The sequence below is a fragment of the Carettochelys insculpta genome, chromosome 1 (assembly GCF_033958435.1).
Source record: "Carettochelys insculpta isolate YL-2023 chromosome 1, ASM3395843v1, whole genome shotgun sequence".
NCBI classification, from domain to species: domain Eukaryota; kingdom Metazoa; phylum Chordata; order Testudines; family Carettochelyidae; genus Carettochelys; species Carettochelys insculpta.
The window spans coordinates 249283356-249305545 of NC_134137.1; the positions used below are offsets into that span (position 1 = coordinate 249283356).

General features: G+C 42.9%; 1 protein-coding gene across 1 annotated transcript in view; it reads left to right on the top strand.

Annotated features, from left to right (window-relative positions):
- A4GALT (alpha 1,4-galactosyltransferase (P1PK blood group)) overlaps window positions 1–10708 on the top strand; it is a 72577-nt gene extending 61869 nt beyond the window's left edge. The window contains exon 2 of the mRNA XM_075004036.1: window positions 1951–10708. Within this exon, the coding sequence (XP_074860137.1) occupies window positions 2000–3073 (1074 nt within the window). The 5' untranslated portion in view covers window positions 1951–1999 and the 3' untranslated portion in view covers window positions 3074–10708. The remainder of the gene's footprint in view (window positions 1–1950) is intronic.
- The last annotated feature ends 11482 nt before the right edge of the window (window positions 10709–22190 follow it).

A 22190-nucleotide genomic window follows, 5' to 3' on the forward strand; every position in this document is an offset into this window, starting at 1 on the left:
TTCCCTCCTTTGTTTGGCTCCTCTGGCTGACCAGTTCCTCAAAGTCTCTGGTGGAGTTTCAGGCCCGCCCTGGACTGGGGCAGTCCAGCCCCCACCCCTGAGGCTCCTCTCCTCTTTTGTTGTCACTGGTGTTCCTCTCAGTCTCCTTCCCTCTCCTCACTCACTTTCCAAACTCTCCTTAACCCCACTCCTCTTGTCCTCTGTGGAGAAGGGCTTATAAAGGTCACCCTGAGTGGGATCAGCTGGCCCTAATTGATTTAGGGCAGCCTACTCCTCAGCTGCTCCCACTTCGATTGTCAGCTCCATCTGTGCTGTTTTTACTCCTGTCTTTTCCTCTCCTGGCCCCACCCTGCTGCTAGAACTAAAACCAACTGTTTCCAGTGATGCTTTTGTTTGTTTTATTTAGGTGTTGCAAGAAGCCAGTGCTGAAAACATGTTGCTTCTTGCAGCACTGTTGTTCTCTGTGCTCAGAGACCTTCGCAGTCTGTCGCCACACCTCTGCCCCCACCCCCAAACTAGCTTCGGCAACGCTTCTCCACTCCCCTGGCTGTCGAGAACGTTTCTCTGCTACCGGGCAGCTTCAATTCCCGTTAATGTTACTGGGCAGATGATGACGCGTTTCAGATAAGCGTTGGTGTTTAGTTCTGAGGCAAAGGTCCACTGCTTCATGTAGATGTGTTAGATGTGGCTACGTGCAGTAATAGAGCTGGGTGCTTGAATGGTATGGAAATAAACTGCGTAGCGGAGGTGGGCTGCGCAAATCAAATAACTTCACTTGCTGAATGGCAGGAAATCCTGTCTCGTGAGCTCTGGGGAGCTCAGCCCTAGGCAGAGTGTTATGGGGATAGCAACAGTAGACAGCAGTAGAGCATCCTGGTCCAATTCTGGACTGGGAGGGTGGACCAGCTTCCCCCCCATATTTGTAGTGATACTTCTGAGGGGGGTGGGTCAGATGACCCTGATAAGGTGCAGGGAAAGAGAAAAGGGCACTGGGCGTCTCCCCTTCTAACCTGTGAGATGGTGTTGGTAAACCGAGGGTACAGGGGGCCTAGGCCTGTGTTGTGAGGTGGGGGGGATGATATTTAAATTTTAGATATTTTCATTCTAAAGGCCTAAATATTTATTAAATCAGGGAGCAGAGCCAGAAGTGTGGGCCGGGGGCAATCTGGATTACGTTGCTCTGGGGGCAGGGGGGCTGGGACGACTTGAACGGTGGAAGCGCTGAGAGCCACTGAACCAATTTGCAAAATCGGTATAAAATCAAGCCAGGAGTGTGATGCTGGAACCTCTGCTAGTGGGACTTTGTAACAATAAACAGCACATTGGGTTATAATCCGGGAAATGAGTGAGCAGAACAAAGTCAGCAAAGATCTTTGTGTGTTTGCCAAGCTGTTCCTGTTCTTCTGAGGAGATTCCTACCAGAGCTTGTTGCAATTGAACAATTTGTTTCAGGAAATGACTGTCTTGCAGCCTGTTGTAACAACTGCAGCTGCCACACAGTGCCTTTTTTCAGGGCTCTAGGAGCATTGAGGAGGCAAAAGTAGACGCCATTTCCCACTCTCTAGAATCATTACTACATTAGTCTGGGGAAGAATATGGCTGTAAGTGAAAGGAAAATCTAATTATGGGTCAAATTCTGCCCCATGCAACTCTGTTAAAATGCATTCAGTTGCTTGGGTGTCAACAGAGGGCAGAATTTGGTTGCATAGTGTTAAAGCATGCAGGGGCTGTCTTTTGGATACATGTTATGATGAGTGGCTTGAGCAATAAAACTGTAGTCTCCAACCGGGGCCCAGAGGTGCTGCCACAGTACAAATAAATCAGATGATTAATAAAGTAAGCCAGTCTATTATGAAAGTCAAAAGTATAGTTGCATAAGGTTGCAAAATATGGATTAGTGTTATCTGTTGTCTTTTTTGTGTTTAATGATTTCCTTTTATTTTTTTCCAGATCACCCTATTTTTGATTGGAAGAATAAGCTTCTGTGGAGGAGGCAAAAATGTACAAAATGCCCAACTGCATGCTACAACTAAACAGGATGGTGATGAACCATAAGCTCTGGGCTGTGTTTATCATCACCTTTAAGTTCATGTCCTTTGTCTCCATAATGTTCTATTGGAGAATCACCGAGGATGCTAAAGACAAGAGTCTGCTCTATGGCTTGCCTCTGCAAGTGAAATGTCCTCAGTCTGTGCCTTCTTCTCCTCCAGCTGTATCTGGCAGGCCACCTCCACCATCCAGGGATATATTTTTTGTGGAGACCTCAGAGAGAATGAACCCAAGTTTTCTTTTCATGTGCTCTGTCGAATCAGCAGCCAGAGCTCACCCCGAGACCAAAGTCATCATTCTTATGAAGGGCTTTGCAAACAGAAATTTCACTCTGCCAAAACACTGGGGATTCTCCTTGCTGAGCTGTTTCCCCAATGTGGAAATCTGGCCACTGGACTTGAATGACCTTTTCACTGGTACCCCTTTAGCTGATTGGTATTCAGTGGTCCAGCACAGATGGGAGCCTTATTTCTTACCCATACTTTCTGATGCCTGTAGAATTGCTATCATGTGGAAATTTGGGGGTATCTATTTAGACACAGATTTCATAGTCCTTAAGAATTTAAACAATCTCACCAATGTGCTTGGAACTCAGTCCAAATATGTACTGAATGGAGCTTTCCTCTCCTTTGAACCCAAACACAAGTTCATAGAGCTTTGCATGCAGGACTATGTGGATAATTACAATGGCTGGATTTGGGGGCACCAGGGCCCACAGCTTTTAACCCGTGTTTTCAAAAAATGGTGCTCTATCAGGAGTCTCCAGAGCAGTAAAAGCTGTAAAGGAGTTACCACTCTTCCCAGAGAAGCCTTTTATCCCATCCGCTGGCAGGACTGGAAGAAGTACTTTGAGGTGGTTAGCTCTTCAGAGCTTCACGAACTCTTCAAGAACACCTATGCGGTACATATTTGGAATAAAAAGAGTCAAGGGACAAGGTTTGAGATCACCTCAAAAGCTTTGCTGGCTCAGCTACATTCTCACTACTGTCCTTCAACCTACGAGATAATGAAAAAGTATTTTTGAAAGGATTTAATTGACCCGCCCATCACCTAAGGGAACAGAGGAAGCAGCCAGAACTTTCCAGCCTTCCAAGCAAAATATATACTTGAAAGTGCTTATATCTGTGTGAATCATTATCAGGCAGTGTGATGTGATGAAATTCAAAGATAAATGCAGGGCAGGCTGAATGTAGGTTGTACGCAGGAGTGAACTAAAGAGTGAGAAGGGCTTACCTCATTTTCCTTTCTTTCCTTACTCTCTGGTCTCTCTATATTATTCTGGCTATGTAAAGAGATCTTAGGACAGGAAAAAATGTAACATTACTCTGGCAGCAAAAAGAGATCTTCATGTGGGAGTAGCCAGTTTTATACTGCCAACACAGAATAAAGAGGCCTTAGTTATACATGGAAGCACTGTGCTTGGGTCATTGGTTAATTCTTGTGAACTCTCAAATGTCTGCAAAGAAATAAAGTGAGGGAAGCAGAGGGAAAATGAACTGAGGAAGGAACTAAAAGAAAGATCAGAAAAGACAGCAAGGGAAGGAAGAAGGAAGACAACAGAGAAGGAGGAAAGGGAAGACTTTTAAAAAAAACTTTTCTATTTCTTTTCCTTGGTGCAGATACCAGTAGCTGAAAGGAACTGCCATATGTTCCAGCTTTTATTTTACAAAGCTTTACAGAGATACTGTACAAGGATCCATATGCTGTATAGTCTTTGTGTGGTTCTAATGGGAGGAATTCCCATTGTCTCTAGTGTGAAATTTTACTGAGTAAGGAGTTCAGAGTTTTTCCAAAGATTTTTTTTTCCAAGTAAAATTTCTAAGAAGCCCTGGGGCGAACTTTATTTTAAATGAGGGTCGGAATTGATATGCTATGAAGATGCAAGTGATGGGTGCTTCCAGATCATGTCATGTCTCAACTGTCTTCTGCTTGGAGAGTTGTAAAATGTCATTTCCTTTTATTGGAATGATCTCTGGATCTAGATGCATACACCCACTGTAGCTTTCCCCACCAACTCTCTCACCATAGCATCTGAGCAAATAGTAATCATTGTATTCTCACAACACCATGTGAGAGGGAAGGAAGTACTACTCTCCCATTTTACAGATGGGGGTTTGAGGCACAGAGGGATTAAGGATAGGAGCTGGATGCTTAAATACCTCTAAGGATATGGGCCTATGCTCCTTGCCTAAGATCAGATGGGGGAATGCATGGCAGAAATGGGAATTGATGTTAGATTTTATTTTCTGAACCTCACTTTAGTGCTGTACATAAAAGACCATTCTTCTTACACTTCCAAATCTTCTATGGCATTCTTCTCCTGCTATTTCTGGCACAGAAAATAGCCTGGAAGTGCCGGGATCTTCTGAAAGATCAGAATAAATGCCACTGAAAGCAGAAGTGACTCTCAGAATCTTCCTAACTGATGTGGGAGAGATAGGAGGAGGAGGAGGAGAAGGTGAAGGTAGGTTATGGTATGGAAAAAGCTGTGGTGTTGCAGAATACCAGCAACAGGGGATGAGTTCAAGGGGAGACCATAAAAGCTTTGGCACTTTCTCTCTTGACAGGAACTGCCAGTTTCCACAAACTCTGTGTACAATAAATGAGGAATTCCGTATTTCCCTTTTTACACAGCAGATGTAGCCATGTAGCATGATTAATAGGGTTGTGTAAGCCTCACAGCATGATGTGATTGCAGAGATGAGCTGCCAATCCACCTGTCAGGGAAAGGGTGTCAGTGATGGAAGGCAATGAATGGGATGGCTTTGGCCAGACGGGAGGGACTTGTGACTGAAGGGAACTAGTGAAATATTGGATCCTGCGGTGGGGGAATACTTAAGTGAAAAGGGTGAGGAAACATTGGGTGGCAGAGAAATGTTACTGTTCCATCTCCCAATTTTGAGTTGCCCTTCGAGGTCTCTGCTGTCCTTAAGTCACCACCCTCCCCCACGGCTGTCTCCTTTCTTGAGATCTGGCCCTGATAGGGAATGACCATCTCCTCTGAAGTGAATGGGAGCTGGAGGAACTTCGTGTCTCACAGGAGGCAGTTGGCGTGTGGCAGGAATAGTCTCTTCCTGGTTAAGTTGGATCCAGCTGTAGCCTCTGCCAAGGGGAAAGTTGCTGGCTGTCCACCTTTGTCTTGACCACCCCTTCTTCCTGCTCTTTGGTTCAGTTGTGACTCTGCAGCCTGATTTAGAGCACAGCGGAACTGACAAAAGACATGTTGGTGGCTGCAAGGGAGGCAGGCTGCCAGCTGATGCATCGGTCTCGGTGTGCACGGACTCTAAAACGAGATTTATAGTCAGAGGAGGGGTCATCCCACAATCTAGACGTGATGAGATGTTGTTGTGATGGGTGAGTGCAGCACGACCCATCTCCTGCCCTGTACTCTGTAGAGGAAACCACAGAACTATGAAATATTCTGAACACCTGGGCTGAGCCTTAAATGGTTGGCTTTCTTATGAATAAAGATGGGCTTGAGCTGTTGACTTCAGATCTGAAAATAAGCCTCTGTGAAGTTCAGGGACAGGGCTGATTCAGTGCTCCATTTCATGAACATGACTAATGCTGAATCCTCATCAGAGGGTATCATCTAGCATTGCTCAAAAACCTCTCTAACTCAGGAGCCTACCAATGTTACTAACCCTATCTGACCTTCAGTTCCGCAGCTGCTTCAGGGCTTTTTCCCAGCTTGAACACAAGCAAACATAGATTTGCTCAACTGAACCAAACCAATGAGTAAAATGAAAGAGCCTGAAGCATAGCGAGGTAAAAATCCCTATTTCTTTCTCTGTTCACTTGCAGCCACCCCAGTCAGAGGAACAGCAACACAAAAGAACCCTGACACACTGTGGAAATTGTGCCCCTCATTTCACAAGACTATGAGTAATTGGGTGGGAATTTTCTGTCTAAATTTTAGGTCACATTCTTAGTTTTACTGTCCTTGTGTATATTCTATTGTCATTTTGGATTGTCTTGGTTTCCCCACCGTCCCCACCCTGAGCACCTGACCAGTACAAGCTTTTCAAAACAAGTGTACTTACCAAAACCCAAAAAATGTTTTAAGAGCTCAAGAACTGTGTTCTTACAACAGCCCTAGGGTCTGTGTATGTTCAGATCCAGATATTTCAGAGGAGGGTAAACCGTATATTTTGCTGAGCTCAATTTCACATCTGTGACATTAGTTAGCATCGATAGCGCCTTTTTCACCCCACCTCCAGCTTGTGTCAGTGCAGCTGCTATGCCTGTCTATGTGGCACAGGGTTGCTGAATTCCACTGGTTTCCATCGGTGTAGTTTTCTCCTACTGGTATTGCTAAAGTGACATGTACATAAAGCAAGGGCACATGAATTGCACACAGTATTGGCTGTGAGAGCCGTGTTCGCTCTGCATCTGATCAAAACCCTGCTACGGTTCAGTCGACATACCCCGCAAATTCTAGGAACACAAGCACAGTTAGCAAAACTACCCTATCCCAGGTGACTGTCTTGGTTATGACAATTTTGCAGCCCATTGAGAGGAAGGAGGGCCACTTGTGCAGCCCACTCACTAGCCTAGGTTGCCTATCACTGATTTAATTGGATAAAATGCAAGAATTTGCAGGCTGGAACAGATCCCTGGTATGTATAGTACGATATCCTATTTCTGGTATTTCTCTATTTACTTGCCCTAAGTGTAGCTGAGCAATGGCTTGTTCACGCTCTTTGCCTCTGAATTTCATGTGAAATATAGCTCTGCTTATGTGGAAAAGTGCCTTTTCATATAATGACCTATTTCAATGCTATTCACAACCTCCCTATAGAGCTTTGCACTAATACCATGTTCTGCTGTAAATAGAACAGAGAGATCAGTTGTTACACTTGCAGGGAGTTCCTCTGCCCTAGTAAAGCATGGGAAGTTGGATGAGCTGTGTCGTGTCAGATTAGCTTGTTGTATATTTAATTCTAAATATAGGATGTGGGTAGAATATTACTGATTCATGACAGCTGAATATCAAGCCAGCCTAGCCTGTGATGAAATGCATAGTAAGGGCTGCCTTTGCACATTACGGCTCACATATCTTGAATATGTCTGTTCTGACTGCTGCCTTAGTGATACTGGTAACACAGATAAAAGAGGGTGCCCAGGAGAAGTCAAATGTTTCATCTGCCTGCTGTTTCCTTCTCCATGTTGAGGAAAATCAAGACAGCCTCTCTCTCTTATATCAATGTACATGGAAAGTTAGCGGTTAGACAAGTTAGTGGTGGCTAGTGACAGATAGCTGTGGTAGTCTGGATTCTATCAAAAACAAAAAGGCAGTCATGTAGTACTTTAAAGCCTAACAAAATAATTAGGTGATGAACTTTTGTGGGACAGACCCACTTCTTAACATCTGTCCCACGGAAGCTCATCACCTAATAAATTATTTTGTTAGTCTTTAAAGTACTACATGACTGCTGTTTTGTTTTATTAGTGGTGACCGTATGGCCGGGTCTATACATGCCACTTCCTTTCAAAAGGGGCATGTTAACGAGCAGGTTGTTAATGAGGGGCATGTTAATTGGCTAATGAATATGCAGTGCCTCATTAGCGATTCGAAAGTGCGCCTTTTCAAATCACGCATCGCCCGTGGAGACGGGACCTTCCAAAAGGACCCCCCCACACACACAGTTTTCGAAAGCCCTTCTTCCTATCTGGTGATCGGAAGAAGGGCTTTCAGAAACTGGGGGGAGGGTCCTTTTGGAAGATCCCATCTCCACGGGTGGCATGCAATTCGAAAAGCCGCACTTTCGAATTGCCGCGGCTGCCATTATGCTAATGAGGTGCTGCATATTCATTGCCATGCCTCATTAGCATCTTTCGACCCCGCTCATTAACATGCCCTTTTTGAAAGGAAGGGGCATGTGTAGACACAGGGCCACAGTTTTGACTAAATCAAAACTTTTTGTGGGAACATACAGATTTTTTTGATGAAATTGTAAAATGGGCAAAAATAAAAAAAAATTGCGTTTCGGGTACTTTAGAGTTGGCTGTTGGTATTAAACTACATGTAATATTTTAATGTGGTATCAAAGTGAAAACAAAATGAAATGACCATTGAAATGTTTTTACAGTGATGAAACATTCAAACCTATTGAACTGAAATGTTTAGATGGTCCCTAGGTGATTTTTTAAAACGAATTTTGGTTCAAAGGCAATTACAGAATTTTGGCTTTTCATTCTGGGTTGGAACAGTGTTTTTGTCACACTCTAATACAGAAACAGAGAGGGAGCCGTGCTCGTCTATATACTATCAAAACAAAAAAGCAGTCAAGTAGCACTTTAAAGACTAACAAAATAATTTATTAGGTGAGCTTTCGTGGGACAGACCCACTTCTTCAGACCAAGCTGCTTTTTTGTTCTAATACAGTCAGATTTTCCTACAGAATGGAAATTGTGGCTTTAATAAGCTGTGATGTTATCTGATGCACCCACCAAATGCAGTGCAATGCAGAAGAATCATTATCTAGAGAGGAAAAGGACAATTCAAGTTTTATTTTTAACTTCAATAAATAAATAAAACCCCCACAACTGAAGAGGTCTGCTGTGACCTTTTGTTAGTCAAATTAACAGGCACCCATGTCTGTCCCTGCAGAACTGTCAAAAATAAACTCGTGCTCCTATTACTTAGCCTGCACTGAGAGGAAATTGGTGAGGCCTTTTAAGCTTTAGCCAGGGCTTATCCTGATAAGCAAAGAAGGCTAACGGCACATTGGGGAGCATTAGGAGGAGCATTTTGAGCCGATCTAGAGAAGTGGTTGTTCCCCTCTGTTCGGCACTGGTGAGGTCACATCTAGTATATTGTGTCCGGTTTTGGGCCTCCAGTATAGAAAGGATGTGGATGTGCTGGAGCAGGTTCAGCAGAAGGCAATGAAAATGATTAAGGGTCTGGAGCACCTGACCTATGAGGAGAGGCTGAGGGATTTGGGCTTATTTAGCTTGCAGAAGAGAAGGCTGAGGGGTGATTTGATAGCAGCTTTCAGTTTCCTGAAGGGGAGCTCTGAATAGGATGGAGAGAAAGTGGTGTCAGATGGCAGAACAAGGAGTAATGGTCTGAAGTTGCAGAAGGAGAGGAGTGGGTTGGATATTAGGAAAAACTACTTCACCAGGAGGGTGGTGAAGCATTGGAATGAGTTGCCTAGAGAGGTGGTGGAATCTCCATCCCTAGGGGTTTTTAATTCCCGGCTTGACAAGGTCCTGGCTGGGATGATTTTAGTAGGGGTTGAGCCTGCTTGAAGCAGGGGGCTGGACTTGATGACCTCTTGAGTTCCCTTCCAGTCCTATGATTCTATGATAATCAAAGGTAAAGAGAGGAATAGTTCACTGTTATCTTTTCTCACTTTTTTTTCAGGGTACTGCCTTTATGAGGCATCTTGGGTCAGGATTTTAGCTTCTAGGCAAATGGAGCTCCTGCAATATTGAAGAATGGAAAAACAGCTTAAAAACTTTTGTTCTTCTTTTGTGTTTTAGCATGAGACCACAAACATCATTTTTATTGCCATAGTTCTGTCTAGAAACACTGGCATATTTTAAAATAAAGAATTACAGCTGCTATTGTCAGGGTTTAAGCCACTTGATGCCTTTTCAGAGATGATCCCTTTTAAGAAGGGGATAAAACCAAAGCAGTCTTTGCACTTTTCTTACTGTTCAATGTCTATACAGGGGAAGTATATATAAATTTTACTTTTTTCTTTTAACGTTTCAACAAAATTGTTTCATTTTGTTTTTCACATGACTGATTGGACCTTTAGATAATCTACCTTAGTTACAGTCAAGACATCAAATTTTCATCTCATCATGGCCATTTCTACACATGCCACTTGTTCTGAAAGCAGCATGCTAATAAAGAACCCGGGAAATGCTAATGAGGTGCGGATGTAAATTTCTGGTTCCTCATTAACATATGGTCACGTGATTCAGAGTCCAGAAGAAGCTCATCTAGACTCCAAAAAAGGTATGTAGAAATGCGGGCCCCCCCAGGGGATCTGCTGGAAAGAAATCCTCCTTCCGGAAGCCCCTTCTTCCTGAAAATTTTCAGGATTTCCTTCTGGGAGATTCCCTGGGGGGCCATGGCCATTTCAAAGTTTGGGGCTAGTGTAGACACGGCCTCTTAGTCTTAATCGTGGAAAACATTGCACTTGCATTGCTGGGCCTATATTTTTGGACCTGATCCAAAGCCTGTTGAAGTTGAGCAGAGTCTTTCCAGTGACTTTGATGGTGGATTTGTTTTGTTTTGAGGCAGGTAAGGGATGAATAAGGACCTGATGCACCAGTATTGTCACGTTGATCACAAAACTGATTTGAAAAATGAAATAGGTTGCTCCCAAGTTTGTCTTGGGTCCTGTAAGGTTTGAATAGGCAGTGAAAGTAGCAGGTTTATGAACACCCACCCCTGTGCCAATATTAAAATATCTGATTATTTTTCGATGATTAAATATTAGCTCAGCTTTATTTCTGTAGCTTTGCAATGGCAGATTGTGTGTTCAAAAGTGTATCTGATGGTAAAGTCATTTCCAGTATGTTCAAATCATGTTAATAGAAAAGTGACTCAAGTTTTACTGTGGCCATACTGGATCATGAATGAAGGGAACAGATTTCACTTTTAATGTACAAATATTAAATGTGTTGTTTAAAAACGAAATAGTAATGTTTTTCTTCTAATTGCGTGTGATGATGGTATAACCATTTCAGTCCCAGGATATTAGAGGGACAAAACAAATGAGGTTATGTCTTTCTTGTACCAGCTCCTCTTGGTGAGAGAAGCAAGTTCTCAAGCTGCACAGAGCTCGCAAGCATGTCTCTCTCACCAACAGAAGTTAGTCCCATAAAAGATCCTTCTTCACCTCCTTGTCTCTTCATTGTTAACTCACTTTCAAGAAAGAGATGGAAGCGCTGGATCATCTCTGATTGTTGCTTAATTGAGGTCTTGTGGTTCGGACATTATAGACAGTGATCTTTCTAACAAGATGAGACTCCTGCTGACAGAGGGCGGAAGAATACCCAGGTGAGGAAATAGAATGGGAGACTAGCCATGTCACAAATCCTTTTTACTTTTACTTTACATTTATGATATAGCTGTATCCCTTGTCAAATTAACCACAAGTAAGCTTCAAAGGAAGATAAGGTCATTTCAGAGAAGCTAAATGAGCTCTTTGCATCTGTCCTCATGGTGGAAGACTTGTGTTCTTTTTGGGTGCTATATCTGAAGTATTGTACCATATTGATGTGTCAGTAGAAGAGGTTTTTAGAACAAACTGGTAAACAATAATGGGTCACCTGGACCAAATGGTATTTACCCATCTCAACATGAACTCAAATATGAAATTTTGGAGCTAGCTAGTAACAGGAGTATACAACCAATTGCTGAAACAAACCTCTGTACCAGATGATTAGAAGGTAGCTAATGCAACTTCAGTTTTTTTTAATAGGTTCACTTTCCTATATATGCCAGGTTTACCTCTGGAGCCAAATGTTTAGTTTCTAGTAATTTGTCCAGTATTATCATGGAAGTGTAAAACTGGAAGGGACCTCAATAAGTCATCTAATCAAGTCCCCTGCACCCAAGGCAAGTCTACGTAATACCCAAAGCATTCCTGATATAGTAAGAGAGAAGGAGCTGTGCTAGTCTATAAACTATCAAAACAAAAAGCAGTCAAGCAGCACTTTAAAGACGAGCAAAATAATTTATTAAGTGAGCTTTCGTGGGACAGACCCACTTCTTCAGATCATAGCGAGACAAGAAATGTTCTGGTATGGCTATGATCTGAAGAAGTGGGTCTGTCCCATGAAAGCTCACCTAATAAATTATTTTACTCATCTTTAAAGTGCTACTTGACTGCTTTTTGTTTTCATTCCTGGTATGTGTTTATCTAGCATGGTCCAAAAACCTCCATTGATGGAGATTCCACAACTTTTCCCTTGCAATTTGCTCCAATGCTTAAATACCTGGGCAGGAAGGTTTTCCTTTTGTCCAACCTCAACCTCCTTTCGGCAGTTTCAATCCACTGTTTCTTGGCCTATCCTCAGAGGCTAATGAGAACAGTTTTTCTTCCTCCTCCTTACAACAATGTTTACGTGTGCTTTGTTTTCAATCTTTCTTCATAGGTCAGGTTTTCTAGACCAGTGTTGCCCAAACTTAAAACATTCACTCAGTGCAAGCCAAGAATGAGGCCAGAAAGGACTAGCAGAGGTCTCTGCCCTGGTGATCTTATAGCATGCTAGACAAATCAGGCATGCGATAGGGGTTCAGAGAACAACAAAACCGCAAATGATTAAAGGTCTAGAAAAGTGTTTCCCAAAGTGTGGTATGTGTATCACCGGTGGTACAAGAAAAGATTTCAAGGGGTACACGGTGATTCATATACCCCTCTTGGGACTTTGGCCTTATCAGTGTACCATGTCTCCCAATGCTGTCCCAGTACTTGTTTCCTATCGCATGTCTGATTTTGTCTAGTATGCTATAAAATCCCCAGGGCAGGGACCTCCGCTCGTCCTTTCTGGCCTCATTCTTGGTTGGCCATAAGGACAATTGTAATGCACATTAATAATAATGGATCTTGTGTAATAGCAAGATAGAACACCCATCTGAGAATGCCTCGGTGATGTCCCTCTATTATATTGATAATGTAAAGCTGAACAAGCTGGATTTATGCCATATAAATAGGAGTCATAAATCTGGAAATGTAGGATATTAGGGTCCACAAAAAGAGTGAGGAGCCTTTCCTAATAGGAAAGAATATCAGAACAGAAAATAGGTTGGCAAGTTGATATGTAATATGAATTTTGTGCAGATGAGGGGGAAAGGGAAAGCAGATTGCATCAAAATGTTGGACTCGCCAAGTATCAGAAATGTTTTATGTCTATAAATAGCCATTAACTTTATTGTGAGGGGAGAGGAAAGTGCCTGGATACATTGGTAATGAGTATGATGAAAACTAACTGAAACCCCAGACAGAAAATGAGTGAGCAAACAGCTGCAGGATACTTGGCTGGCGACTCCAGTGCAGATTAGGTTTCTGTTAGCAAGGGCCAAAGTTAGTGACCAGAATTCCATGACTTGTTCTATCAGAGCCGTTTGAGACACGCACAGTAATCACAACTTCCAGTCAAAATTGTGAGTATCCCACATGGGACTTGGCACAGTAGATAGGTCTTAGACTTAGGCCTAAACAAGCACTAAAATGTGATCAAAATTGCTGGTCACTGAAGGCAACAAACAAGGTTCCATTCTCCTTTATACTGTGATAGCAGAACACTGTAACCCGGAAAAGAGAAGGATAGTGTTCTGGTTACACACACCCAGCTGCACATGGAGAGCACACTGGGCACTAGACACTAGTCACAGCCAGCTACTACAAGTAAATGCCCAGCTAGTAGTTCCCATAAACCTAGTTAACACTCTTAAGAGCATGAGAACAGCCATACAGGGTCAGACCAAAGGTCCATCCCTCCCAGCAGCCTGTCTGTCAACAGTGGCCAGTGCCAGGTGCCCCAGAGGGGGTGGACCGAAGACAATGATCAAGCAATTTGTCTCCTGTTATCCATCTCCAGCCTCTGACAATCAGAGGCCAGGGACACCATTCCTACTCTTGGCTAATAGCCTTTTATAGACCTAACCTCCATGAATTTATCTAGCCCTTTCTTAAATTCTGTTACAGTCCGAGCCTTCACAGTCTCCTCTGGCAAGGAGTTCCGCAGGTTAACTATGCAATGAGTGAAGAAGAACTTTCTTTTCTTAGTTTTAAACCTCCTACCCATTAATTTCATTTGTTGTCCTCTAGTTCTTGTATTATGGGCACAAGTAAATAACCTCTCCTTATTCACTCTCTCCACACCTGTCATAACTTTATATACCTCTATCATGTCCCTGCTCAGTCTCCTCTTTTCTAAACTGAAAAGTCCCAATCTTTTTAGCTTCTCCTCATACAGGAACTGTTCCAACCCCCTAATCATTTTAGGTGCCCTTTTCTGAATCTTTTCCAGTGCTAGGATATCTTTTTTTAGGTGAGGAGACCACATCTGTACGCAGTATTCAAGATGTGGGCGTACCATAGATTTATACAGGGGTAGCAAGATACTCCTTAGCTACGTCTACACTAGCCCAAAACTTCAAAATGGCCATGCAAATGGCCATTTCAAAGTTTACTAATGAAGCGCTGAAGTACATGTTCAGTGCCTCATTAGCATGCAGGCGGTCGCAGCACTTCGAAATTGATGTGGCTCGCCGCCGTGCGGCTTATCCAGATGGGGCTGCTTTTCGAAGGGACCCCAGCAGCTTTGAAATCCCCTTATTCCTAACAGCAGATAGGAATAAGATTTTGAAGTAGCCGGGGTCCTTTCGAAAAGGAGCCCCATCTGGACGAGCCGTGCGGCGGCGAGCTGCGTCAATTTGAAGTGCTGCGACTGCCCACATTCTAATGAGGCGCTGAATGAGTATTTCAGCACTTCATTAGTAAACTTCAAAATGGCCATTTGCATGGCAATTTCAAAGTTTTGGGCTAGTGTAGACATGGCCCTTGTTTTATTTTCTATCACTTTTTTAATAATACCTAACATCCTATTTGCCTTTTTAGCTGCCTCTGCACACTGCATGGATGTTTTCAAGGAACTATCCTCGATAACGCCAAGATCTTGTTCCTGATTAGTTATAGCCAAATTAGCCCCCATCATATTGTAAGTATAGTTGGGGTTATTTTTTCCAATGTGCATTACCTTACACTGATCCACATTAAATTTCATTTGCCATTTTGTTGCCCAGTCATTCAGTTTGATGAGATCTTCTTGAGGTTCTTCACAGTGTGCCTTTGTCTAGACTATCTTGAACACTTTAGTGTCATCTGCAGACTTTGCCACCTCACTGCTCACCCCCTTCTCCAGATCATTTATGAACAAATTGAACAGGATTGGTCCTAGGACTGACCCTTGGGGGACACCACTAGTTACTCCTCTCCATTCCGAAAATTTACCATTTATGCCTAGCCTTTGTTTCCTGTCTTTTAACCAGTTCTCAGTCCATGAAAGGACCTTCCCTCTTATCCCATGACAACTTACTTTACATAAGAGCCTTTGAGGTACTTGTCAAAGGGTTTCTGGAAATCTAAGTATACTATATCCACCGGCTCTCCCCTGTCTGCATGTTTGTTAACCCCTTCATAGAATTCCAACAGATTAGTAAAACGTGATTTCTCTCTGCAGGAACAATGTTGACTTTTGCCCATCAAATTATGTTCTTCCACGTGCCTGACAATTTTATTCTTTACTATTGTTTCAGCTAATTTGCCCGGGACTGACGTTAGACTTACCAGTCTGTAATTGCCAGAGTCACCTCTAGAGCCCTTTTTAAATATTGGTGTCACATTAGCTATCTCCAGTCATTAGGTACAGAGGCTGATCCAGAGGACAGGTTACAAAAACTAGTGTTAATAGCTCTGCAATTTCCCATTTGAGTTCTTTCAGAACCCTTGGATGAATGCCATCCAGTCCCGGTGACTTGTTAATATTAAGTTTATCTATTTGTTCCAAAACCTCCTCTAATGACACTTCAACCCGGGACAGTTCCTCAGTTTCATTTCCCACAAAAACAGTGCAGGTTTGGGAATCTCCCCAACATGCTCAGCTGTGAAGACTGAAGCAAAGAAATCATTTAGTCTCTCCACAGTGGCTTTATTGTCCTTGATTGCTCCTTTTGTATTGTCTACGGGACCCTCTGTTTTTTTAGCAGGCTTCCTGCTTCTAATGTATTTAAAAAACGTTTTGTTATTACTTTTTGAGCTTTCGACTAGCTGTTCCTCAAAATCTTTCTTGGCTTTCCTTATTACAGTTTTACACTTAATTTGGTAGTGTTTGTGTTCCTTTCTATTTACCTCACTGGGATTTGCCTTCCACCTTTTGACAGATGCCTTTTTATCCCTCACTGCTTGTTTTACATAGGTGTTAACCCATGTTGGCTCTTTTTTGGTCTCTTTAGTATGTTTTTTAATTTGGGGTATACATTTAAGTTGGGCCTCTATTATAGTGTGTTTGAGAAGCTTCCATGCAGCTTGCAGGGTTTTTGTTCTAGTCACTCTGGCTTTTAATTTCTGTTTAACTAACCTCCTCATTTGTGCATCATTCCCCCTTTTGAAATTAAATGCCAGAGTGTTGGACTGCTCAGGTGTTCTTCCCACCACAGGAATATTAAATGTTATTACATCATGATCACTATTCCCAAGTAGTCCTGTCACAGTGACCTCGTGGACCAGATCCTGCACTCCACTCAGTACTAAATTGAGAATTGTCCCTCCCCTTGTGGGTTCCCGTACCAGCTGCTCCAAGAAGCAGTCATTAACGGCATCGAGAAATCTTATTTCTGCATTTCATCCTGATGTGACACCTACCCAGTCAATATGGGGATAATTGAAATCCCCCATTACTATTGAGTGTTTTATTTTGGTAGCTTCTCTAATCTCCCTTAGTATTTCAACATCACTATCACTGTCCTGATCAGGCGATCAATAATATATATCCCTACTGCTATAGTCTTAGTAGAGCTTGGAATTACTATCCATAGTGATTCTAGGGAACATTTTGATTCATTTCATTTGATTCTACGTTATCTTTCACATACAGTGCCACTCCGCCGCCCACACAGCCCATTCTATCCTTCCGATATATTTTATATCCTGGTATGATTGTGTCCCATACATTGTCTTCATTCCACCAGGTTTCCGTGATGCCTATTATGTCAATTTCCTCCTCTAATACAAGGTACTCTAGTTCATCCATCTTATTAGTCGGACTTCTAACATTTGTGTAGAAGCATTTTTAAGATTTGCCTCTGCTTATTTGTCTTCCCATCCCAGATGTATTGGATTCTTTTATACGTGATTGATTGTCTGATCTAGCTCATTGTTTGCTATCTCCCCTCTCTTTTGTACTAAAGCCTAGAGTATCTCTATCGATGGATTCTCCTCTCAGAGGAGTTTCTGTCTGATCCACATGCTCCTCTGCACCAATCGGCTTTCCCCCATCTCTTAGTTTAAAAACTGCTCTACAACCTTTTTAATGTTTAGTGCCAGCAGTCTGGATCCTCTTTGCCTTAAGTGGAGCCCATCCTTCCTGTATAGGCTCCCCCTCTCCCAAAAGCGCCCCCAGTGTCTAACAAATCTAAACCCTCCTCCCTACACCATCATCTCATCCAGGCATTGAGCCTCTGAAGTTCTGCCTGCCTACCTGGCCCTGTGCATGGAACAGGAAACATTTCTGAGAATGCCACCTTAGAGGTCCTGGATTTCAGTCTCTTTCCTAACAACCTAAATCTGGCCTCCAGGACGTCTCTCCTACCCTTCCCTATGTCGTTGGTACCAACACGTACCACGACCACCAGCTCTTCTCCAGCACTACACATTAGTCTATCATGATGCCTCGAGAGATCCACAACCTTCGCACCAGGCAGGTAAGTCACCACATGGTTCTCCCGGTCATCGCAAACCCAGCTATCTATGTTTCTAACAATTGAATCGCCCACTACTAACACCTGCCTTTTCCTAACAACTGGCGTTCCCTGCCTCGGAGAGGTATCCTCAGTGCGAGAGGATACCGTAACATCCTTTGGAAGGAGGGTCCCAACTATGGGATGGTTTTCCTGAGCTTCCAATGGCTGCTTTCTTCTCCTGAGCCTTTCATCCTCCTTAAGAGCACTGGGGCTCTCAGACTGGATGTGGGACAGTACTACAGTGTCCCAGAAAGCCTCATCCACATACCTCTCTGTCTCCCTGAGCGACTCTTGTTCAGCCACCCTGGCTTCCAAAGCCTGAACTTGGTCTCTGAGGGTCAGGAGCAACTTGCAATGAGCGTACACATATGCTACCCACCCACAGGGCAGGTAGTCGTATGTTTTACACACTACGCAATAAACAGGATAGCCCCCACTCTGCTGCTGGGCTTCTGCCTGCATTTTCTCTAGTGTATAATCTGAATATGAATGGGGTTTTTATTTAAAGGCTTGGGATATATGTCAGAAGGAAATGACACCCTCTAACCACCCCTCTCAAAACTCCCTCCTGCGCCCTGTTTGCAAGCTCCTGTCCAGAAAAAGGCAAACAACACAAGTGTCTGCCATGACGGCAGTGAGAGCTATGAGGAAATGAGGGGTACATGTGTGAGAATGAGTCCTTTAGATAGAAGGTAAAGTTGAGGTTGGAGGAAAGCTGTTTTCTCTTGTTAACACCCTGGCTTTGAGTAGGGTGTGACTTCTGCGCTAGATAAACTGGTGCTGGTTGCATGAGGGCTGTGCTAGCTGCAGAACACACTTAGGATAGAGAAAGATTAGGCATTTTAGGCTTAGGCAATAGTGTTTGACAACTTCTCTCTGAATGCTGTTTTCTAAACTTTTGTGCAGTCACCTTATAATAAGTTCATCTAGGCCAGTGGTCTGCAACCCCCAGCATGTGTGCCAAGAGTGGCACATGAGCTGATTTTCCTTGGCACATGAGGTGGGAGCTCAGCCCTGTCCCTCCTCCCCTGTGCAGCCGGGAGCTTGCTCTAAGCCATGCAACCTGTGGATTAACAAAAGACCAGCTAATGCTGCCAACCACCACCTACATGGTAAAGCTCTGCGTCTTCGTCTATTTATTAAAGAAGCTGTTGTAAGTAGGACTATCAGTGACTAAAAAGTATCACCGGCACTCGGACCGTACATAGAGGTCAAGAGGTCACATTTTGGCACTCTGCCTTAGCAAACTCTCTCCCAGTGCTGATGCCATGACCACACTGCTGTATTAAAGCAGTGCTGAGGCAGCACTTTGAACTTAGCTGTGTAGGGCAGCTCTCCCTGCAAGCTGAGTGCTTGGCGGACACCCAGAAGAGATTTATATGCTGCCCAGCTGATTAGCAGATTGCTTACAGCCAGCGGCCTGTGTTTCTACTGGTGGTGCACATCCACACATACCTCTATGAACATAACAAAATTTATTCTGCACGGGAATGAAAAAAATGAGAGGGTATATTGGTGTAGGGCCGTGGTGTCCAACCAGTTCTGCAGCAGGCTACTGCTCTAGTGAACTATCCATATTACTGGGAACACATATTTATTGTTCAAGCCAACTAGCCACACTCAATCTGCCAAATAGCCACAGGCTAGGGGCTAGGGTGTTGGGCACCAGGGGTGTAGGGAAAGGCGAAGTGATTAACTTGACATTTTCCTATATTAGCTTTGGATTTTACCCCATTTACACTGATGTTAACTGTGTTAGTCATCTGATCATGGCAACTATTTTTCTGAAAATTCAAACAAAATTGGCATTTATCACTTTGGCCATAGCTGCCTTTTCTGCTATTTTAAGAACATAAGAACATAAGAATGGCCATACTGGGTCAGACCAAAGGTCCATCCAGCCCAGCATCCCATCTGCCGACGGTGGCCAATGCCAGGTGCCCCAGAGAAGGAGAACAGAAGACAATGATCAAGTGATTTATCTCCTGCCATCCATCTCCTGCCCTTGTTCTGAAGGCTAGGGTACCATACTTTATCCCTGGCTAATAGCCATTTATGGACCTAACCTGCAAAAATTTATCAAGCTCTTTTTTAAACCCTAATAGAGTCCTGGCCTTCACAGCCTCCTCGGGCAAGGAGTTCCACAGGTTGACTGTGCGCTGTGTGAAGAAAAATTTCCTTTTATTAGTTTTGAACCTACTACCCATCAATTTCATTTGGTGTCCCCTAGTTCTTGTATTATGGGAAAAGGTAAATAATTTTTCTATATTCACTTTCTCCACACCATTCATGATTTTATATACCTCTATCATATCGCCCCTCAATCGCCTCTTTTCCAAACTGAAAAGTCCCAGTCTCTCTAGCCTCTCCCCATATGGGACCCGTTCCAAGCCCCTAATCATCTTAGTCGCCCCTTTTCTGAACCTTTTCTAATGCCAATATATCTTTTTTGAGGTGAGGAGACCACATCTGCACGCAGTACTCAAGATGTGGGCGTACCATAGTTTTATATAGGGGAAGTATGATATCTTTTGTCTTATTATCGATCCCTTTTTTAATAATTCCTAACATCCTATTTGCCTTACTAACTGCCGCTGCACACTGCGTGGATGTCTTCAGAGAACTATCCACTATAACTCCAAGATCCCTTTCCTGATCTGTCGTAGCTAAATTTGACCCCATCATGTAGTACGTGTAATTTGGGTTATTTTTTCCAACATGCATTACCTTACACTTACCCACATTAAATTTCATTTGCCATTTTGCTGCCCAATCACTCAGTTTGCTGAGATCTTTTTGTAGTTCTTCACAATCTGTTTTGGTTTTGACTGTCCTGAACAACTTGGTGTCATCTGCAAACTTTGCCACCTCACTGCTTACCTCATTTTCTAGATCATTGATGAACAAGTTGAACAGGATCGGTCCCAGGACTGACCCCTGGGGAACGCCACTAGTTACCCCCTTCCATTGTGAAAATTTACCATTTATTCCCACCCTTTGTTTTCTGTCTTTTAACCAATTCCCGATCCATGAAAGGATCTTTCCTCCTATCCCATGACCACCTAATTTACATAAAAGCCTTTGGTGTGGGACCGTGTCAAAGGCTTTCTGGAAATCTAGGTATATTATGTCCACTGGGTGCCTCTTGTCCGCATGTTTATTAACCCCTTCAAAGAATTCTAATAGATTAGTTAGACACGACTTCCCTCTGCAGAAACCATGCTGACTTTTGCCCAACAATTCGTGCTCTTCTACGTGCCTTGCAATTTTATTCTTTACTAGTGTTTCTACTAATTTGCCTGGTACTGATGTTAGACTTATTGGTCTATAATTGCCAGGGTCTCCTCTAGAGCCTTTTTTAAATATTGGTGTTATATTGGCCGTCTTCCAGTCATTTGGTACCAAAGTGGATTTAAAGGATAGGTTACAAACCACTGTTAATAACTCCACAATTTCACATTTGAGTTCTTTCAGAACCCTTGGGTGAATACCGTCTGGTCCTGGAGACTTGTTACTATTCAGCTTATCAATTAACTCCAAAACCTCCTCTAATGTCACTTCAATCTGAGTGAGTTCCTCAGATTTGTCACCTAAAAAGGCTGGCTCAGATTTAGGAACCTCTGTAACATCCTCAGCCGTGAAGACTGAAGCAAAGAAATCATTTAATCGCTCCGCAATGGCACTGTCTTCCTTGATCGCTCCTTTTATATCTTTATCGTCCAAGGGCCCCACTGCTTTTTTAGCGGGCTTCCTGCTTCTAATGTATTTAAAAAAACATTTTACTATCGTTTTTTGAATTTTTGGCTAGCTGTTCCTCAAAATCTTTTTTGGCTTTTCTTACTACATTATGACACTTAATTTGGGAGTGTTTATGTTCCTTTCTATTTTCCTCACTAGGATTTGACTTCCACTTTTTAAAAGCTGCCCTTTTCTCTCTCACTGCCTTTTTAACATGGCTGTTTAGCCATGGTGGTTCTTTGTTAGGTCTCTTACTGTGTTTTTTTATTTGGGGTATACTTTTAAGTTGGGCCTCTAGTATGGTGTCTTTAAACAGTTTCCATGAAGCTTCCAGGGATTTTAGTTTAATTACTCTACCTTTTAGTTTCTGTTTAACTAGCTTCCTCATTTTAGTGTAATTCCCCTTTTTGAAATTAAATGCCAGAGTGTTTGACCGCTGCGGTGTTCTTCCCAACACAGGAATATTAAAAGTTATTATATTGTGGTCACTATTTCCAAGCGGTCCAGTAACAGTTACCTCTTGGACCAGATCCTGCGTTCCAGTCAAGACTAGATCAAGAATTGACTCTCCCCTTGTGGGTTCCTGTACTAGCTGCTCCAAGAAGCAGTCATTTAAGGCATCAAGAAATTTAATCTCTGAATCCCGTCCTGAGGTGACATGCACCCAATCAATATGGGGATAATTGAAATCTCCTATTATTACTGTGTTTTTTATTTTGATAGCCTCTCTAATCTCCCTTAACTTTTCAGCATCACTATCACTGTCCTGGTTAGGTGGTCGGTAATATATTCCTAATGCCATATTCATATTAGAGGAATGAATTGTTATCTATAATGATTCTATGGAACATTTTGATTCCTTTAGGATTTTTGCTTCATTTGATTCTATATTATCCTTCACGTATAGTACCAC